Here is a 20,873-nt window from a genome sequence, read left to right on the forward strand (position 1 = left end):
TTAGCGAGATATTTTCCCTCACATATAAGCAGCTCAAACTATAATTGTAAGTATCAGACCGGTCCTCATCCCCCTCAGCGCCCACTTATTTGTATAGGTCACCACACATAGGGGGAGATTTATTAAACATGGTGTAAAGTGAAACTGGCTCAGTTGCCCCTAGCAACCAGATTCCACTTTCCATTCCTTACAGACTCTTTGGAAAATGAAAGTTGGGATCTGATTGGTTGCTAGGGGGCAACTGAGCCAGTTTCACTTTACACCATGTTTGATAAATCTCCCCCATAGTATATAAAATTTTACTCACAATTGCATCCAACTGCTGCTCAGTACTGGCCAACAGTCAGTTACTAGGCAACAGTCACAGTCACTAGGCAACAGTCCCAGATTGTCCCACTAACCAAAATGTAAATAAGAGTATATATGCATATAGGGGGCGCTCCTGTGCTGTCAGTCGTGCTCATATTAAATGGGGATATGAAATCTGGTAACATGGAAGATCACCAGTGGGTACAAAAAGGCGGACACTAGAAAAACAATGGTTCTTCCTCATCTCAAGTCTTAAATGTTATAAAATGGCTGAAAAACAATTGCATTGTTCCCCAAACTTATTGTGGCGTTGGGGTTGTGGGGTCTGATTTATTGTGGCTGTGGTTTGTGGGGTGTGGCCTGTCACCAGGTAGATTATTTTTTCCCATATACTGGCCTCATTGTGAGGACCGCACAGTTAGGACGATACAGAACGGAGATAATCCCGGCCAGAGTGTGTACTATGTGTGTACGCTGCAGCCGGGATTCCATTCATTCACAAAACAACGCATGTTTTGTTAAAAACATGGCTATTGTGGCAAATTTTAACAACGGCCGTGATTTACACAAAACATACGTTGTGTGAACATGGCCTTAGTATTAGTCCTGCAGTATATTATAGACCCCAGATTAAGACCTCAAGCCAGGGCCGAGACTAGGTATTTTGGCGCTCTATGCAGGGGAGCTATACAGCACCCCCATCTTTTCTGAGAACTCATGGTGCCATTCCTCTTTAAAGCGGTTGGCCACTTTATAGTAAAATAGTTCAGTGCACAGTATTAGTAAGTGTACTCACTGTATATACTGACAGCAGCTCCCTGTGTACCTCATAGAGCTACAATCAGACTCCCCTCCTCCAGGCTGTGCTGTCCTGCTCTGTGGTGAGTCTGTCCATAAGATGGTCGACATGGAGAAGCATGTGACCATGTCCTGCCCCCAGTGTCCACCACTGAGCCTGTATATGCCTATGGAGAACACTGGGGGTGGGGCATGGTCACACATCAGTATTTTTCACCCGACCAGGAAAAACGGAATCCATTACAACCCATTATTTTCAATGGCGCTATTCATACATCCATTTTATTTTGCGGATCCGCAATCCGTGAAAAAAAAAAAAACAGACATGTTGTAATACAATCCGTGATTACAGAACGGACACCCCAATAGAAGTGTATGGAGAGCACAAAATTTGCGGAGAGTACATTGCAATCCGCAAAACCACGGATCCGTTTTTTTTTGGGACATCACCAAGCTCCTTTTGCCAGAAATATTCTGCCTGATAGAAATGACTGTAAAATGACCCCCAGATGACCAGGTGACCTTTCTTGGGGGGTTGGGACAGCTTCTGATATCATTTTTTCTTCACTACACCTTTTTTTTTTTTGCGGATCTGCAAAAACAGATAAAAATACGGAACACAATGCGGATGCAAAATGGATGATTTTTTGCGGATTGCGAATGAAAAATAGAGGATCCAGATTTTCATCCAGGAAAACAAACTGACGTGTGAATAAGGCCTTATGGAAAGACTCACCACAGAGCAGGGCAGCACAGCCTGGAGGAGGGAAATCTGATTTTAGCTCCATGGGGTACACAAGGAAGTGTGCTATAAAGTGGCCATTCCTCTTTAATTTTTCTTCGATATGTATGAATAAAAAGATGACTCGGTGTTACCATTCCACTTGTCTTAGTTCTAATCTTTACAGAAACTTTCTCTACCATGTAACCAATATTACCTGGAGTGAAAGCTGCAGTCCACATGATTGTATTTATGTCTGTATATGTCCATGTTCTTCAGCTATCACTATGCTAAGTCTCCCCATAATCCAGGCGTTATTCATATTTATCTAAGAGGAATAACAGAGTAACATTACAATAGAGTTCTATGGAAACATCCTCCTCCAAAAATCTTATGGGAACTTAAAGGGGTAGTGCGGCGCTAAACAGTTATTCACTAAATAACTAAAGCACAGTTATGCTCAGCCAATCGCGGCTGAGCAGCTGATCACGCCGCAGAGGGCGGCCGGCACGAGGGACTGTCGGAGCGGTTCGGCCGGCCGCCCGAAGATTACATCATTGTCACAAGATGGCGGACGGGGGTCGGCACGGATCAGGTGAGTATAGAGCACTACACTTCCGGGTCCAACGTGGGTGGGGGGAAACACGGGGAAGGGGGCCATTCACTAACATAACATACATTACAAAGTTGTATAACTTTGTAATGTGTGTTATTTAGTGAATAATTGCTGACCGCCGCACTACCCCTTTCAAAGGTTATACTCATCTAAGACACCTATGACATATTCACAGGCTATATTAGAGTCCCCTAAATGCAGGTACTACCTCTGAGACCCGCACCCGTTTTCACATTGACCTGTTTGCAGCTAAAAACAGCCTAATCCAGCAAGTTACACAATTTGCGTAACTCCCATTGACTTTAATAGGAGTTGTAGAAATATTGTAGCCCCACAAGATTGTAGATGTGGGAGGCCAAAGAGAATTCTCAAAATGATACTTGTCTAGCCATGTTACCATGATGTAAAGCTGCAGCTTGGGCTACAGGGCCTTTTTGGCCCCAGGACATCATGACGCATTGTGCAACAGATACAAGGTATAGATGGCAGATCTCAGGCATATGATGTGGTTCTCTCCTGAGTTAACTCCGTTCTGGCAAACTGTGTTGGATTTTCTTAATTCTGTCTACCAAATCTCTATTGTCCCTTCCCTCTGTGCATTCTGGGCAATGTAGATGACCTCCAAACCACTGTGGCTCAGACGCTGTACAGAGCCAGAAAACTCATAGCAAACATTAGGATGGTACCCGTCTACTGTCTGTGTGGTATTTACGTCACGTAATAGTATTAATCAATGTAAAATGCTGTGTGTATTCTGATACCAGTGTAATTGGCAGCAGAGGATAGGTTACATACTGTCACACACAGGGCCGCTCTAACCAGAGGGCACATGGTGCACGTGCACCGGGCCCACTGGTTAAAGGGCCCCCCCGAGCAGGCCGGCCGTTGCTATGTGTGACCAGTGCGGTCGCACAGGGCTCCGGCCACCAGCCTGTCAGGGTGGAGTGCCATGGATGGATGATCTACTTACCCATCCATGGTGCCCCCTGCAGGGCCCCCCCCCCTTCCGCAGCTGCGCTTCAGCAGCGGCAGTACTGACAGAGAGAGAGCGCCATTGGCTCCCTCCCAGTCAGTGACTCTTGTGGCCGCACTTCCTGCAGTCACAAGAGGCAGCACTCTCCCTCTGGCGCCTCTTGTGCTGCCTCTTGTGACTGCTGTAGTGCGGCCACAAGAGGGAAGAGAAGAGGAACGCGTGGACCCAGGTGAGTATAGTTTTTTTTTTTTAATGTTATGTGGGAGGGGGAGTGCACGGGGGGGGGGGTCTATATACTATGGGGGAGAGCACGGGGGCTATATACTATGGGGGAGAGCACGGGGGGCTATATACTATGGAGCAGAGCACAGGGGGGCTATATACTATGGGGGAGAGCACAGGGGGGCTATATACTATTTAGGAGAGCACAGGGGGTCTATATACTATGGGGGAGAGCACGGGGGGGCTAAATACTATGGGGGAGAGCAAAGGGGGTCTATATACTTTTAGTCTGAACCAGACTAAGGGACCTTTTATAACACTTAGGAAGCCACTGCAGGTGTTTTGGGTTAATTATTCTAATTTTATGAAATACTGACTTTTGGGTTTTTCCTTGCTCTAATCCATAATAATCAACTTTAACAGAAATAAACGCTTGAAAAAGTTCACTCTGTATGTAATGACTCTATAGAATATATGAGGTGACTTTTTGAATTAAATTACTGGAAAAGAAATAACTTTTTGTTGATATTCTAATTTATTGCCAACCATTGTATATCACTATTTGATACCAGTTTATTTAAAAAATAATGTGGTTTGAAATAAACCTAAGCTTATCAGAAGTACCAAAGGGCAAGAAGATCTGGTAATTTATGAACGCATATTGATTAATTGATATTTTTGTGCTACCCTTGTTTCCCACTGTTGGGTAATATTCCATGCTTGACTATTAGGCGCAAGACGCTTCCATTTATGAGAATTTTTGGTGATCTAGAAGAGTCCATCTGTAAGGTGTCATGTTAAGAGTGTCAGCTCTGGATGTAATCCTTGACCCGATTATGAAACTTTTCCCACAGATGACACAATGAAGAGGCAAACAATAGTAATAGAATGTAACTTTACTTCAACAGGAGGCACAGTGCTTACTGGTTACAGTACACAATGGGTACAAGCTGGTCAGCTCTTGAAAAATAGTAACAAAGCTTGGTTACAGTTACATAGATATCAATGTTCATGGTTATACAATGGCAAAAAAAAGACAATTAAAAGGAGTATATCATCAGGATACACTGGCTAATGCCGAATGCATTAAGTAAATGTTCACCAAACCTGCTGATTTTGTCCGCAAACAGAGGACGAAAACAAGGATTCACAATTTTCTACACTGATCATGTTATAGACACACAAGTTCATGGCTCATTACAAGACACTGGTATGATAACTGTAACTAGTAGAGATGAGTGAACCTCCAGCATGCTCGAGTCCATCCGAACCCGATCTTTCGGCATTTGATTAGCGGTGGCTGCTGAACTTGGATAAAGCCCTAAGGCTATGTGGAAAACATGGATATAGTCATTGGCTGTATCCATGTTTTCCAGACAACCTTAGGGCTTTATCCAAGTTCAGCAACCCCAGCTAATCAAATGCCGAACGATCAGGTTCGGATGGACTCGAGCATGCTTGAGGTTCGCTCATCTCTAGTAATTAGCCATCTACTTGTAGGATCATCACTGGAGATGAGAGAACTTACAGTGAGGCCTCATTTACACATCACTATTTTTCATCAGTATTTGCTGAGTACAAAATACTGAACCCTTTGCAGCCCATTGATTTCTATGGTGCTATTCATACATCCTGTATATTTGCGGATCCGCAATCCACAACGCAAAAAGAACAGGACAGGTTGTAATGGGGTGCGCAATTGTGGTGTGGACACTGCAATAGAAGTCTATGGGAAAGTGCCAAATTTACGGGGAGAACATTGCAATCTTCAAAACCATCCGTAATTGTGGATCCGCATTCTTGTGACCAAGGTCATTTTGCCTTCCCTTTTTTTTTTTTACAACTACACCTTTAATTGGCGGATCCGCAAAATACGGAGCACACTATGGATGCACCGCCGATGATTTTTTTGTGGATTGCAGGTAAAAATTTGCGGATCACAAATTTGATCCTTGAAAACATACTGACGTGTGAATGTGGTTTTAAGTTTGGGTTCACGTGAACCCGTCCACTTGCCATATGAATCCCACAGCCTGGAGAAGATGGATGCAGCCTGATCGCCCATTTCTAATCATCACATGACCAGGACCAAGGAATCCCAAAGTCAACGTGATACAAATGACATCTGGTAAGGGATGGGAACATTGGCAAAACCAGTCATTCTAGGATAAATATCAGAGTCTGTAAACTGTGTCTTTGACGTCAGCTTGAAATTCTGTAGGACGGATGTGAAAAACAGGAAGAGTTCCATACGGGCCAAACCTTCTCCAAGGCATAATCGCTTTCCTGTACAGAAGAAAGAGGAAACTTTTTAAGTATTAAGACTAAGTTCACACAACTTATTTTTTTGAATTAATCCTGGCAGTTGTTGCAATTTGCATTTCCTAGATTGGTCCACTTGTCCCCTTACCTGTCTTTCCTGCCCACTGCTGTCATGTATTCCATACTAGCTGATGAAATAGCAGAGCTTATGCGTGTATGGTGTAGCTATGTGCATAGGGGATATCTGTATAATGGGCATCTGTTTATCGTGGTAAGGGGGTTTAGTGTAGATTTAGTTCTCTGCTTTCTGACTGTGAATAAATCCTTTCTAGTTCCATCCAGACTCTAAGAACATCTAAATTATTTACAATATGCAGAGCAGTAACACGAAGACAGGTACATATGCCTGTATTCACTGACAGCAAGCAGAGCTAGAATTATAACTTTGCATATTACAGAAACCTAGGCTCAGGGACACATGTCAGTCTATGGAAGCAGCACAGGTGCATGGAGATGATGCAGATAATGTCTCCTGTGGTCGGGTTACCAAGACAATAGACAGCTAACCCGGCCCCCAGGGAAGCGATCACATGCTCTGTGACTGCAAAAGGAGGGGAAAGAGGGAGTTAAGCGTGGTCAGAGTGGATCCAGAGTAGAGAATTTTACGCATCCAGAGCGGATAAGAATGAGAAAAAAACAGGGAAAGGATGCAAGATTGCAAGGTTATACATGTATATTAGACAAAGGGTGGTATTGGGAAGGGGGATTGTTTAGAAGAGTAATTTTGAGGCCCTGGGCAACCTTGTGGCTAAGAAGAGCATGTGATCTCAGGGTTTAACCGTTTCTCTAGCTGATCAAGTTGTGGATTATACTTGTCTATTGAACTTGGATTATTTCTGGATATTACTTCTTGTTACTACTCACCTAGAAAAAGGGAATGAAAACCTGTTCTTTACTTTAAGCCAATATTTTGCACTAAAATTGTGCTGCAACATCATCACACTTCATATAACATTAAGCTACATTTATTTCCTTTTGTCAAGTTAGTGAAAAGGTTTCCAAAAAGTATAAATATGTTAGAGCCAGAAATCAAAACTCAACTTAAAGGGGTCCTCCAGGATTAGAAAAACACTACTACTTTTTTATTTTATTTTATTTTATATTTTCAAAAACAGCACCACAGCACAATTCACTTCAATCGAACTAAGTTAAGGCCCTATTCCAAGGAACGATTACCGTTACGGCTGATAATCGTCCTGTGGAATTGACAGCAACGATCAGCCGACATCGTTCATGTCGGCTGATCGTTGCGCTGTTTGTGTTTTTTAAACATGTTGAAAGACAAATGAATGATCTGCTGCCATCGCCACGTGGAAGAGGAGCTGCTGTATGCTATGGGCTTCCCGGACGATGAGCGATCCCCCGGGCAACCAACCCCCCCCCCCCCTGCAGCTCCCCGCGCATGGAATAGCGGCAGCAGCGTGTGGGGAAAGAGGAGCAAACGAGCGCTAATAGTGCTGGTTTGCTCCTGTCAGTCGTCCCGTGGAATAGGGCCTTTAGTTGACAGTTTTCTTAGAATATATAGATCTTACCTAAAGAAAATGGTACAAATGCATCATTTCTCTTGAAATTTCCCTCAGAATCCAAGAAATGATTAGGATTAAATTTGTCTGGGGTAGAAAAATACGTAGGATCCTCCAGTACAGAGCACAGCAAGGCGCAAACGCCAGTTCCCTAGAGGATGACAATAACGAAACTTATTGAACTTCTTATGGGGTTATCCAAGCTTACAACATGGTCACTTTCTTCCATTAACAGCACCACTCTTGTCCTCAGTTTGGCTGTGGGTTTTGCAGCTCATGCAAGTGAATGGCACTGAATTGTAATACCACACACATCCTGGGGACGAGGGTGGTGCTGTTTTTGCAAGAAGTATCTGTTTTTTTCCTCATCCTGGATAATCTAAATTCTCCATCACGTTTAGCCCCCCCCCTGTTGTTTGGCTGACATCTATCTATCCTGTTCCCCATACACGCTTGTGAGGGTTCATAATAGGGAGCACACTGCATATTCTCAATTTTGCAAATCAATATGTTGTAATGTGTTAACATGTGGTTTTAACATAGTAGGTAGGCAACACCGTCACAAATAACATATTCAGCCCTGCTACATTGATATGTGTGAAACCCATGCAAAACAGCAACATATATCACCTCATTCCTTCTCTTAGTTCTCAGTCACTATATATCATAGTTATATCTGATACCTTAGGGATCGTGTAGCCTCTAAAGTTTGTGTCCCTGGTAGCAGAATGTGGAGCATTCATGGGAATGACGTTACTGAATCTCTGGATCTCATGGATGACAGCATCTGTGTACGGCATCTTGCTCCGATCTTCAGTGTTTGGCTGCCGATTGCGGCCAATCACATCATCTATTTCTTTTTGTATTTTAACTGTGAAAAAAAAGTGTTCCTTAAGTGTTACATTTAGGGTAATTAAATTTAAGGCCATGTTCACACAATGTAAGTTGTGTATTAATCGTGGACGTTGTTGCCGATGTGCAACAATGGCCGTGATTAATACACAACTTATGTGCACTGCAGTTAGAGGGAATCCTGGCTGGAGAGTATACACATAGTATACATTCCGCCCGGGATCGCTAACGGCCATACAAAAAACTGACATGTCAGTTTTTTGCGGTCTCTATTCATTGAATAGCGGCTGCAGAAGCCTGACAGGTGACATAATATGCATAAGAAGAGCCAGTGGAGCCTCATCAAAGAGTTTCGAAACACAGCACTAGCCGGATATCCCTCTGGGAGGGGCCCAGCCAAGGGGTGGCTTCTGTAAGGAAACCACCATATTAAGTAGCCCTATAAGTCAATGTAATGACAAAGGAAAAACCAAGGCCAGGTATCAATCCACATAGAGCTGTTTCGGGGTGTTGCCCCTCATCAGTGTGGAGCAGGATTCTGGCTAGGTGGAAGCAATGCCTAGTAGAGCCATAAGAGAAACAGATCGCTGATCTCAGGGAGACCAGCCAAACGATAACACTGCCGGCTGCTAGTGAAAGCGCTCAATGGCGTGAAATCCTAGGTGCATTGCCCCTTGGGAAACATGGATATGCAAAAGAAGACCCCGTGGAGCCTCATCAAAGAGTCTCAAAACACAGGAATAGCCAGATATCCCTCCAGGATGGACCCAGCCAAGGGTCCTGATGAGAGGCAACACCCTGGAACAGCTGTATGTGGATGGATACCTGGTCTTGGTTATTTCCTTGTCATTACATTGACTTATAGGGCCACTTAATATGGTGGTTTTGGTGGTTTCCCTTACAGGAGTCATGCCTTGGCTGGATCCTTCCTGGAGGGATATCTGGCTAGACCTGTGTTTTGAGACTTTTTGATGAGCCTCCACAGGCTTTTCTTTTGCATAATTATGTTTCCCAGGTTGCAATGCACCTAGAATTTCACTGCATCGAGTGCTTTCACTAGCAGCCGGTAGAGTCATCATTTGGCTGGTCTCCTTAAGACCTGTTGTCCACAGTCAACACATCTATAAAGCTGGTGCATTTGTCAATTAGAATTCCGCCGCGGAATGTTGCCAGCCTCTGTGTCATACTAGGAGTCTATGGGAGGCTCACGCGCCTCCTCTCTCCGCGCTGAAGAATTGACATGTCCATTCCGCCCCGGAATTCTGCTAGTTTTACTTCATGTGAACAGAGCCTTAAGCTCACATAGTTTAAAAAACAAAACATTTTTAGCAATTCTGGAAAATTATATACTAGTATTGTAATATATGGTTGTGGTTGTGCCTTGTACTACAGGTCACTGCACTTGAATAGGAGCTGCTGTGCGCTGTAGAACCAGGTAAAGCCACAACCTATCATTGATCATTAGGCATTGATAACCGATCCTAACGATCCCTCTTTAGTATTGCAGTCTTGGAAAACTTTTAAAATCCTTTCAGAATTCTAGCTTTTTAAAAAAAATATTTTACAGATACCTTGTATATCTGGATATCTGAGGAGCACAAGAAATCCATGTTTTAAAGTTGTGGCCACAGTCTCACCCCCGGCAAAAAATAAATTGTTAAGAGTAAGAATCAGATTCCTCATGTTGAATTCAGATTCTGGATTATCCTTCTCCTAAAAATACAAGAAGATTAGATTTCTTAAAGGGGTTATCCAGCACTACAAAAACATGGCCACTTTCCCCCTACTGTTGTCTTCAGTTTGGGTGGGGTTTTGAAACTCAGTTCCATTGAAGTAAGTGGAGCCTAATTGCAAACCACACCTGAACTGGAGCCAACAGTAGGGGGAAAAGTGGCCATGTATTTGTAGCGCTGGATAACCCCTTTAAGTCACATGTGGACTTGATGGCTGTGAGTAGCATATTCTACTGTATAAGATGACAAGACAAATCAATACCCTTTCAAGAACCTTGCATCACATTAAGCTTGTGATAGATACCTCTTGCATTTTGATGAGGAAGCAGTCAATGTAATCCCTGGGATTTTGTGGATCCAACGTTTCTTGGTCCAGCTTCACCCGCTCAGCAATGAAATCATTCAGCTCTTCCAGTAATGTGGTGATTTTCTGGTGGGGTCCGGGGAGGTGATTCATTATCATTGGGACCATATCTTGTATCTGGAACATGCAAGTATTTATTGAACTATTCAAAATGGAACCAATGTCAAGAATTTGTCTCAAAAGGAAACCATAGTTATATAACTACTTATTTTTTATATTAAATTTATTAAAGTCCGGCGAAAATTTTTATTAAAGTATTGTATTGCTCCCCAAAAGTTATCCAAATCACCAATATACACTTATTACAGGAAATGCTTATAAAGTGCTTTTTTCCCTGTACTACTGCATCAAGGCTTCACATTCTGGATAAAATGGTGATGTCACTTCCTGGATAAAATGGTGATGTCACGACCCGACTCCCAGAGCTGTGCAGGCTGTGGCTGCTGGAGAGGATGATGGCAGAGGGATGCTCAGTGTCGCTCCAGTGCCCTGTGTCCCTCAGTGTCCCCCTTCCATCATCCTCTCCAGCACCCACAGCCTGCACAGCTCTGGGAGTCGGGTCTGGACATCACCATGTTATCTAGGAAGTGACATCCCCTTGTTATCCAGGAAGTGAAGCCTTGATGCAGTAGTAAGTGCAGGGAAAAAAAGCGCTTTAAAGGGCATTTCCCGTAATAAGTGTATATTGGTAATTTGTATAACTTTTGGGGGGGCAATACAATACTGTATTAAAAATTTTCGCTGGACTTCTCCTTTAAGTTCTTATGTTGAACATTGTGAAATATTACACTTTATACAATTTCCACTAAGCTTTTAGTTAAACTAAGTGCATGGTTGTATAGGGCTTCTCAGTCTAATTTAATGCATGCAGATTGAGCTCTCCAGTGCTGAAATAGGTATATTTTTTATAATTTAGGAAATGAGCTCCAAAAGCCCAGGGGGTGTTCCCACTAGAAGCAAAAGCCCAGCTATGTACATCCCAGTGCATGTAGCTTTGCTCTTGATCTGAGAACAAAAGGATAAGGCAGTGAAAATCCAACATAATCTGTGGGAGGAAGAATTGGGAAGCCTAAAACACACACACACACACACACACACACACACACACACTAGACAGATGCCCTTCCATCCCTAAATTTGTGTGTTTGACAATTTTTTTTCTAATGTGTATGGGGGCCTAAAGAGGGTAGGACTCCAATGTAGTTAACAAGATTTTTAAGTAAGAAGCACAGAAGCAAGAATGTACAATACATGATGGGAGCAACTCACCCCCCCCCCCTCCCTGTGTGACTACTGCACATTACAAAGCATGCCCACTATACTCTCACACGAAAGGTTTTGTTTTTATGTTTGGTTAAATAATTTAAAATATATATCTAATGTCAGTATTTGATGATTTTTGTATATGGTAAATTAATCAAATAGCTAGAAATACATGATCAGGATTGTCTGTTGTTGTACCTGCCCCCAGATGGAGCTCATGAGCTCAAACGTTTCATAGAAAATATCCAACATTCTATGGAACCTAGCATCATCATATTGGAAGCGGCTCCCAAATACAACCGAGCTGATGACATTGGATACAGCCTTGGAGATTATTATGGCTGGGTCAAACTGACGGCCTGAATAAAAAAAAAAAAAAAGTAGAATTTGTACTTTGGTATGACTCTTTGGATAAGTCTAGAAAGTTCTATGTATGACCAGTGGGATAATAGTACTCCTAAAAAACTGCTCTTGCACTTGTTTCTGGTTTTGCTTCATGGATAGACCAGTTATGCTGGCATAACTTTTAGCCAATTGAGTACAATTTAATTGATGCACTTCCATTCAATACCTTCTACCATACACTTTGGGGACATCTATCATCTGGCGTTCCGGGGGTTTTCGGCGGAAGTTGCCGATTTCCGCCAGGTACATCGGGGGGCGGGGAGGGGGTGTGAAGGGGATGGAACGGAGGGCGCGGACTCAGAGTCCGTGCGATTCACCATCCGTTCCGCAAAAAGATACGCCGAAAACCTACTCCAGTCCTCAGCTGGCGTAGGTTTTCGGCGGTGCACACCAGAGCGCACGGAGCTGCGGGGACATTTATAAGTCTGGCGTAAAAAACGCCGGACTTAATAAATGTCCCCCTATGTGTCAACAGAGAAATGCATAGGACATAATAAAGCACATTAACCTTTGTATGATTTGAGCTCCTCCAGTAGAAAGCTGCATTCTTCCTTAATCCTGTCCTCGATAGTCCTCTTACCCACTCCAAAATTTCTCAGTGTGGTGAGGGTGAAGCGCTTCAGCTGCCGCCACCGATCTCCTTCACTTGGGATCAGACCTGAGAACAGTAATGTTGAGTTTTCCTAGTGCCCCCGTAGCGCTTCCTTACCAATAACCAACAGCCGCCGTCTTCCTGCAGCTCCTCGAGCTGCATAGTCACATACCCAGTTGATGGATTGCCTGGGAACTGGTAAGTATAGATCGTTTATTACTTTCCCGCACCCCCTGCCTGTTAATGGTTAGTTTCACAACTTCTCCTTTAAAGGGGTACTCCGGCTAGGCCGTATTTTTTAGATATGGCCAGGGAGGGGGTGGTTATGGATGCCGGAGGTCACTTACCTCCCGGATCGCAGCGCCCCATCCCCCCATCCGCTTCCTGGTCTGAGCTGCCGCACGAGACGTGATGTCTCCAGGCAGCTCAGCCATTTGACGGCTGTAGCGGAGTCCTGCCTTGGTTGCTGAATGGCTGAGCTGCCTGGAGATGTCACGTCTTGTGCGGTAGCCCAGACCAGGAAGCGGCCGTGGGACGAGGGTACGGGGTGCCACGATCCGGGACCCGAAGCTGGAACCGGGGAGGTAAGTGACCGCTGGCATCCATTACCACCCCCTCCCTGGCCATATCTGAAAAATATGGCCGGGCCAGAGTACCCCTTTAAGTTACTGATCTCTGAGCAAATAGATGTGATATTGCCAGATTTGCTTCTTCTTCTGAGCCTCATCATGGAACCACAGGATAGGGGACAAGTAAGAGATTGCGGGGGGTCTGACCTCCATACCCCCTGCTGATCGCTGTATCTGCCCCAGCTCCTTTGTTATAAATACAGCCGCAGGTACAGCATGTAGTCCCTGGCTCTATTCATTTCTATGGAGCCACCGAAAACAGACAAGTACAGAGATCAACGGGGGGTACAGAGGTCAGACCCCCTGCGTTCTCTTGTCCCCATCCTATAGATAAGGGACAAGTTAATTTTGCCTGGACAACCTCTTTAACATCAGTGGGGAAACATTGGGCATCATACAATTACCATATACTATAAAATAAGGAGCTAGAGCCATAGTATGTTTTGGTTATTATGTGGTATTTTTTATTGCAGTCAAATTGGTTGTCATCCTTGAATTGCTTCCATAGAAAAGAATGTTATTAAGGCCTGAGTGGCCATCCAACTGAGTGAGCATAATCCCTACAAAGGCTCTGTTTACTGTAAATATGACTATAGTGCAGTTACAGCCAGTGACTACAGCTGACATCTTCACTGATCAGGGTCATTTACTTACCTTTTTTTCCTTATCTGACCCAGAATACCATGAAGACTTTTCCCAGTCTTATCTCTGCAGTATTCTGTCTATACACTGGTGTCTAATGCCCTTCTTTAGTAGGAAGGCAAGGCTGGGCCACAGCAGCTGGAAGGTTTCCATTGTTCTGTTTGCATTTTTATACTAGTATTTACCCATGCTCATGTTTTCATGTTCATTACAGTGCTTTAGTAGCCGTATCACACCATGTGTAGGTACATATCACTATACACTCATCAAATAACACAAATTTGACAAATACTGACTAAATAAAAGCTCCATACACAACATCGCTATACAATGTGTAAGTATTACAATTATTATGAAGATTTGCTGTTCCTGACCCCATTTATGTGCCAGCAGAGTATTCCTATAGCTTTCAGAGTAACTCCATTAATAGGGGCATCATAGTGCCCACCATAAATAGTGCCCTTATTAATAATGGTAGCAGAGAAATCTCACTGGTAACTCGGACAGCAACATACATATTATTGCTTTCAACTGTTGCCAATAGATTAACTGATTAGCAAGGCAGTTCTGTGATCAGCTATTTTCTGAATGTGTGAATCATGTCTTCATTTACATTTCACAATTTTTATTATATACTTAGATGAAGTCGTTTTTTTACCATATCCTTGGAAGACTCTGTCCACTGTGGGCTGTCTACCACGACCTATAAAATCTTCTCCGTGATCCACCAAAGCCTCTTTGACAGCTTCATAGCCGCAGAAGACAACCACAGGGCGAGGCCCAAAGTGAAATGTATATACGGAGCCATACTTCTTACCCAGCTGCGAAGTAGAGTGACAATATTAGAGATTCAGAATGTTGCATTTTATCAGTAAATATTGTATACAGTCCTTTAAAACCATACTGTATTCACCAACCCACCCACCCTCAAACCGCTGGTACCATCAGTTTGATGAAAGTAAGTATTTTCAGAACATGTCTTTTAAAAAATGTGCCCAGTGCCTTGGTTAGGAATAGGATTAGAGATGAGCGAACCTCGAGCATGCTCGAGTCTATCCGAACCCGAGCATTCGGCATAGCGGGGGCTGCTGAAGTTGGATAAAGCTCTTAAGCTGTCTGGAAAACATTAATACATGGATATGTTTTCCACATAGCCTTAGGGCTTTATCCAAGTTCAGCAGCCCCCGCTATGCCGAATGCTCGGGTTCGGATAGACTCGAGCATGCTCGAGGTTCGCTCATCTCTAGTTAGAATTAAAAAAATGATCTTTTAATCTGCAGCAGCTAAGTCAATGAGGCATGGCCTAGAGTGTCTGTGCCCTAGGGCTGCAATGCTTCTCCTTTCTTTCTCCCCACCCTCATTGTCATCAGGAAGGCCCTCAGGGATTTCTCCTATTCATCCCTTGTTTAAACTGTGCCACACCTCATTGGCTGTAGATTCAAAGGGTAAAAAAGATATGAACAGGAAGGACTTAGGGCCGTATTACATGGCCCGATCACTTTAGGAAACGAGAGCCAATCTGAGCTCGTTTACTGAGCCTATTACATGGCTCAATTATACTGCAGCAAGCGATGTCTGTGCAGCCCTTGGTGTGTATATAGTAAATAATAAACTGTACGTTACCTCTCCACTCTCCCAAGTGTCTTCCTGGCTTCTCGACGCACTCCGCAGCCGCCAATACAATCTCATAGCCAGTCTCTGAAGTGACAGGCTGCTCAGCCAATCACTGGCTGCAGAAGTCTCGTCCTGGCCAGAGATCAGCTCTGAAGTTGTACCGATGGCTGCGGGGAGCTTGGAGAAGCCAGGAAGACACCGGAGAGTGTGGAGAAGTAACATAAACAGTTTTCTATTTTCTTTACAGATTCATCAGCCGTCGGTCTCACATCGCTATTCCGATCGGCCAATGATTCTAGGTCCAAAAACCATATATTGGCTTATTGTTGTCTTTATTACCTGGAGTGATAACCTGCCCAATTGGCCAGATTATCGCTCAGTGTATTAAAGCTCTTCCTCTCATTAAAAAGATGGTACCAGCAGTTTGAGGTGGGGTGGGGGTTGGATACAGTATCGCTTTGTATGCAATATGTAGTTTCATCCCCAAACATTTTCCATGAATATGTGTGTGCTGTTACCATTTTGTATTCCCATCTATTAAGTAGGCTGGATTCAATAACTTTTATAAATTTTATACCATATGGATAATACTGCCCCACATGTACACCATAATGTTTCCATACAGGTACTAAATTATATCACCATACTGTGACTGAATAATGTTGCTACATACCATAGGCACCATAACAATACCATACAAGGAACTCAATAATTCTTCCACATGATTATAGATTATTATTATTATTATTATTATTATTATAGATATGCAGCATGACATATATAGAAGTCACTGTGCAAGTGTAAGGGGGTGCACAGACACCATCCTGTTCATCAGCCAGTTGAGGGGGTTGCCAAGAAAGACGACACATTAAGGGCCCTATTCCACGGGACGATTATCGTTTGGATAATCGTTAACGATTAACGATCTCAAACGACCGCTATTGCGAAAGACCTGAAAACGTTCACTTATTTCCATGGAACGATAATCGTTACTTATGATCGTAATTGCGATCGTTTCTCTTCGCTATTTATTCGCTATTGCGTTCGTATCTATTGAGAACGACCGAACGATGTCTTATTCAATGCGAACGATTTGCGAACGAGCAACGATAAAAATAGGTCCAGGTCTTATTAAACGATCAACGATTTCTCGTTCGGTCGTTAATCGTTAACTGCATTTCAACCGAACGATTATCGTTCAGATTCGAACGATTTAACGATAATCTGAACGATAATCGTCCCGTGGAATAGGGCCCTAAGGCAGGGATAGGGAACCTTCAGCCCTCCAGCTGTTGCAAAACTACTACTCTCATCATGCCTAGAGAGCCAAAGCTTTAGCTTTGGCTGTCCAGGCAGGATGGGAATTGTAGTTTTGCAACAGCTGGAGGGCCAAAGGTTCCCTATCCCTGCATTAAAGGGGTTATCAAGCGCTACAAAAACATGGCCACTTTTCCCCCTACTGTTGTCTCCAGTTCAGGTGTGGTTTTCAATTAAGCTCCATTTACTTCAATGGAACTGAGTTTCAAAACCCCATCCAAACTGGAGACAACAGTTGGGGGCCATGTTTTTGTAGCGCTGGATAACCCTTTTAAGGGGACAGGGCTTCTTATATTTCTGCAACAAGGGCACAGCGGGAACAAGTGGTAGTCAAGTTTATTAATATAGCGCACTTAATTTTAGCATAAAGTGACCAACCCCATGCAAAATCCTTTTGCAAAGCGTTTTTCATACCTCTTTCTGTTATGCCCTTGAAGTGATCTTAGCATGGTGGCCCTGCCTAGCCTAGAATTTGAAGACATTGGGGGATATTTATCAAACTAGTGTCAAGTAGAATTGGCTCAGTTGCCCCTAGCAACCAATCAGATTCCACCTTTCATTTTCTGAAGACTCTGTGAGGAATGAAAAGTGGAATCTGATTGGTTGCTAGGGGCAACTGAGCCAGTTCTACTTTTCACCAGATTGATAAATCTCCCACGATTTGTCTAAAGTGTGAATTCATATGCATCTAGGTTTTAGCAATGCTTGAGTAGCCTTTACCAGTTTCATGTATCCCTATAATACATATCTTCTCTCAGATTATAAGGAGGTGCTTTGTATTGGGGCATGGTTCAAATTCTGTTGTGTTCTCTCTAGGAAGGATTTTCTTTTCTGATGTGTAATCCAGGAAAGCATGGCTTTTCCTACACAGACTAGTTGCTTTAAAAATCTGATAGGGATTAGAAAAAAAACGGCACACCACCGGACTCAGGTGGAAAATATGCAACAAAAATAAGGCAATTTATATTGTGGACACGGGGTTCCGGTGGCGGTACTGACTATCCCATGACATCTAGATACGGTTTAGCAGTGGCCAACACCGATCTAGGTCCCTCAATTGTCCCCTGCAATGTGAGTAATATGTCTGTCTTAGAGTCCGGTGGTGTGCCGGTTTCGTCCAACGTAGGGAGACGTTTGCGCTCCGTTCTTCTGCAGTTGTGGCAGCAATTTGCATATGATTTTAACCGTTTGAGGCTGTGGTGACCGACAGGGGTCCTAACTTATATAAGCCGCTGGAGGCTCAAGTGACCGACAGCGGTCAATACGTACTTACCTACCTTGGATCGATACAGGTTGTCGATTAACTCTGAACTGACACAAGTTGTTGTGACTAAGGTGACTGGACGTTACACGGATCACTGCGACCTCAGTTGTTATTTACAGAGACGAACTGTACAAACAGATACTGGTTGTTATTTACTAAAACAACCCATTGTCTCATTGTATATATTTGTATATAGCTCTAATGGAGACTGATTATTTTTGCTGAATGCTTGTGAATGTTAACTAACAGCAGCCAATAAATATTTTCATTACGCATAGCCCTATTTGTATTTGTCTTTTTTCTGATTATATTCCGAGGGTCTTTATATCCATATGGTGTTATGTATTTACACTGGTATCTTATATATTTGATTGTTCTATTCCTCCCATTTTTAACAACATAAACCCCTGCTCTACTTATGCAGATTCCCTCTTAAGGCTATGTTCACACGTTTTTCAGCTCATTTTAAAATGACATCCGTGGGGCTTAATTGAAAAGTCCATTAAATTTAATAGTAAAAATGGAGAAAGAACGGTGACAAAAGAAAAACTGTGTGTGAAAAACTAATAAAAAAGTGTCCGCTGTTTACAAAAGACGTACGAAAATAATTGTCATGATCATTATTTTGGCGTCCGCGGCGATAACGTCCGTTATTCAACACGTTGTGTGCATTGGACGTCCGTCTTTCCATTGACTTCAATGAATTCATTGACTTAAATAGCAAAAGTGGCCGCCTCTTCTCTATTTTTGACGTTGTGTGAACATAGCCTGAATATGACTTTCATGACTTTTGTTTTCTCCGATTAACGATAAACTATTGCAAACGAGCCCTTTTGAGAACAACCTGAAACCATTCACCATAATACATGGAACGATAACCGTTAGTGACAATTACGATCGTGATTATAATCGCGTATAAGAAGGATTGTAATAACGAGTGAACGATGTGCACATACACCGTAAGTTTTGCAAATGATTAACATCAGCTTAAAAGATGCGATCAACGACATAAGAGCAAATTTTCATTAGTCGTTTGACCATTGTTTGCGTACACATGGAAAGATTATCGCTTAAATTCAAACAATATAACAATTTTTCAAATGATAATCTTTCCTTAGTGCCAAAGAGTGTTCAATACAGATCTTAAGAAAATTAGCACTGACCTCCATTAATGTCTTTGCCATTTGTCCATTTCTGACTTCCAGCAAGTTTCCTATTAGTGGGAATGGGGTCGGACCCGGGGGAAGCCTGTGCCTCTTATATAGATGAGTCCAAAGCAAATAAAATATTATAACACCTAAGACAACCGAGAACAGAACTGTGCCACATCCTGGCTCCATGGCTGTTAGTGTTAGACCCGCAGAAAACTGTTAGCGGAGCTGCAGCCTCGGTGTTTACATGGAAGGGAGCCAAGAGGCCAGAATCCAACCTAGCTGGCTGCTATCCACTGATAGTTCTTACAAGAGCAGATAGGAGAAGTGAGGGAGGTGATGGAGGGAGGGGGGTCAAATTCCAATCTAAAGGGTGGGGGTGGGGACCGAAAAAATTTAACTTGTGATAAAGAAAATTGTCGGAATGAGAGAGATGGGCACCTCCCAATAAATAAGCAAGGGGGATGTGTATGAGATTGGTATTATATTATATATGTTATATAGTGCAGGGCTGTGGACAAGAAGAAGACATTTATATCAGAGTTGCACACTGACAGCATAGGAGGAGAATACATGGTTATATAGGATACATTTGCAATTAATGACATTTGAATTGAAGAAACAAACCTGCTAAACTAATGTAGACCACCATACCATTTATTAAGCCTCTTGCACATGTGGTCAGCATTGAACACCAGGGCCTGGCTGCTAGGCAGCAAGCAAGGTGCAACAAATGTCACTGGCAAGTGTAAAGAAGCATCTAATAGGAATGTTTTCAGACTTAGGGCCTGTTCACACTCAATGAGTGGAATTTATCAGGATAGGCATACCCGTACGCCGGTCTTACATAAAGCCCCACCCCCTTGTCCCATGTCGGATTTACTAAGAGGTACACTAATCTCACATGGACCTTAACTTGGTACTCTATTGGTGGTAGAGAAGAAGAGAATGGAGAAGATGCTTTGGCTTAGTGTTGTCCCACTTGTGTTGTCTGTGTCGCATGTGACATCAATTAACATTTGCATCTGAATCTTGCCTTTGACTTTGGAAATGATTTAAAAAAATGGCGTAAATAGCATGAACTTTGGATATGAGTGTGGTTGATATAATATGCTACACATCTTTTTAGTGTTTGTGAGTCTAAAGGCACAGCTCAATGAACAATTAGTCTGATATAAGTTGCGAAACATTAAATAGAACACATTTTGAAACTGTAATAGAGTCTGAAGCGGGGCGCAGACCATTGGAAAGTCACATACTTTTGTGTAAGCCAGGGCAAAAAATGTGCAACTCTTAAACAGTCTTCAACCTAGATAAAGAATGCTTTAGGTTTACACGAAGCGATAATTTGCCCAATTAATTGTTTAACGATTTTGAAGCAACGATTTGGTTTTTATAACGATTAGTGTTTAGGCGAATAAATCGTTAGAAAATTTGTAAGAAAAATCATTATTGCGATCGTTTTTAAGATCGCTTAAGCCCATCTTTTACATAGGGTGAATTGGTGAAAGACTGTTTACACAAAGCGATCTGCAAATTTTTAGCGAACAAACAAGATGACCA

General features: G+C 42.9%; 1 protein-coding gene across 2 annotated transcripts; it reads right to left on the reverse strand.

Moving 5' to 3' along the window:
* Window positions 1–5,064: 5,064 nt before the first annotated feature.
* Window positions 5,065–19,564, reverse strand: LOC138766105 (cytochrome P450 2G1-like). Of its 2 annotated transcripts, XM_069943451.1 has the most exons (9): window positions 19,323–19,564; window positions 14,623–14,785; window positions 12,610–12,759; window positions 11,895–12,055; window positions 10,374–10,550; window positions 9,908–10,049; window positions 8,168–8,355; window positions 7,494–7,635; window positions 5,065–5,925 (listed from the first exon to the last, which is right to left on the reverse strand). In XM_069943451.1, the coding sequence occupies exons 1-9, from the start codon at window positions 19,497–19,499 to the stop codon at window positions 5,744–5,746; spliced, it is 1,482 nt and encodes a 493-aa protein (XP_069799552.1). In that variant the 5' UTR covers window positions 19,500–19,564; the 3' UTR covers window positions 5,065–5,743. The 2 variants fall into 2 exon arrangements, with proteins under 2 accessions (XP_069799552.1, XP_069799553.1); XM_069943452.1 differs by lacking the exon at window positions 12,610–12,759 and having other exon boundaries at window positions 5,066–5,925; window positions 19,323–19,563.
* Between the last annotated feature and the right edge of the window lie 1,309 nt (window positions 19,565–20,873).

Source organism: Dendropsophus ebraccatus, chromosome 10 (assembly GCF_027789765.1).
Source record: "Dendropsophus ebraccatus isolate aDenEbr1 chromosome 10, aDenEbr1.pat, whole genome shotgun sequence".
Classification (NCBI taxonomy): Eukaryota; Metazoa; Chordata; class Amphibia; order Anura; family Hylidae; genus Dendropsophus; species Dendropsophus ebraccatus.

Coding starts and splice junctions, on each gene's coding strand:
- LOC138766105 (XM_069943451.1), bottom strand. CDS start 19,499: ATGGAGCCAGGATGTGGCACAGTTCTGTTCTCGGTTGTCTTAGGTGTT. Junction 12,760..14,622: donor CAGAGTCTTCCAAGGATATG/GTAAAAAAACGA, acceptor TACTGTTCTCAG/GTCTGATCCCAAGTGAAGGA. Junction 10,551..11,894: donor TGAGCTCCATCTGGGGGCAG/GTACAACAACAG, acceptor TGCATGTTCCAG/ATACAAGATATGGTCCCAAT.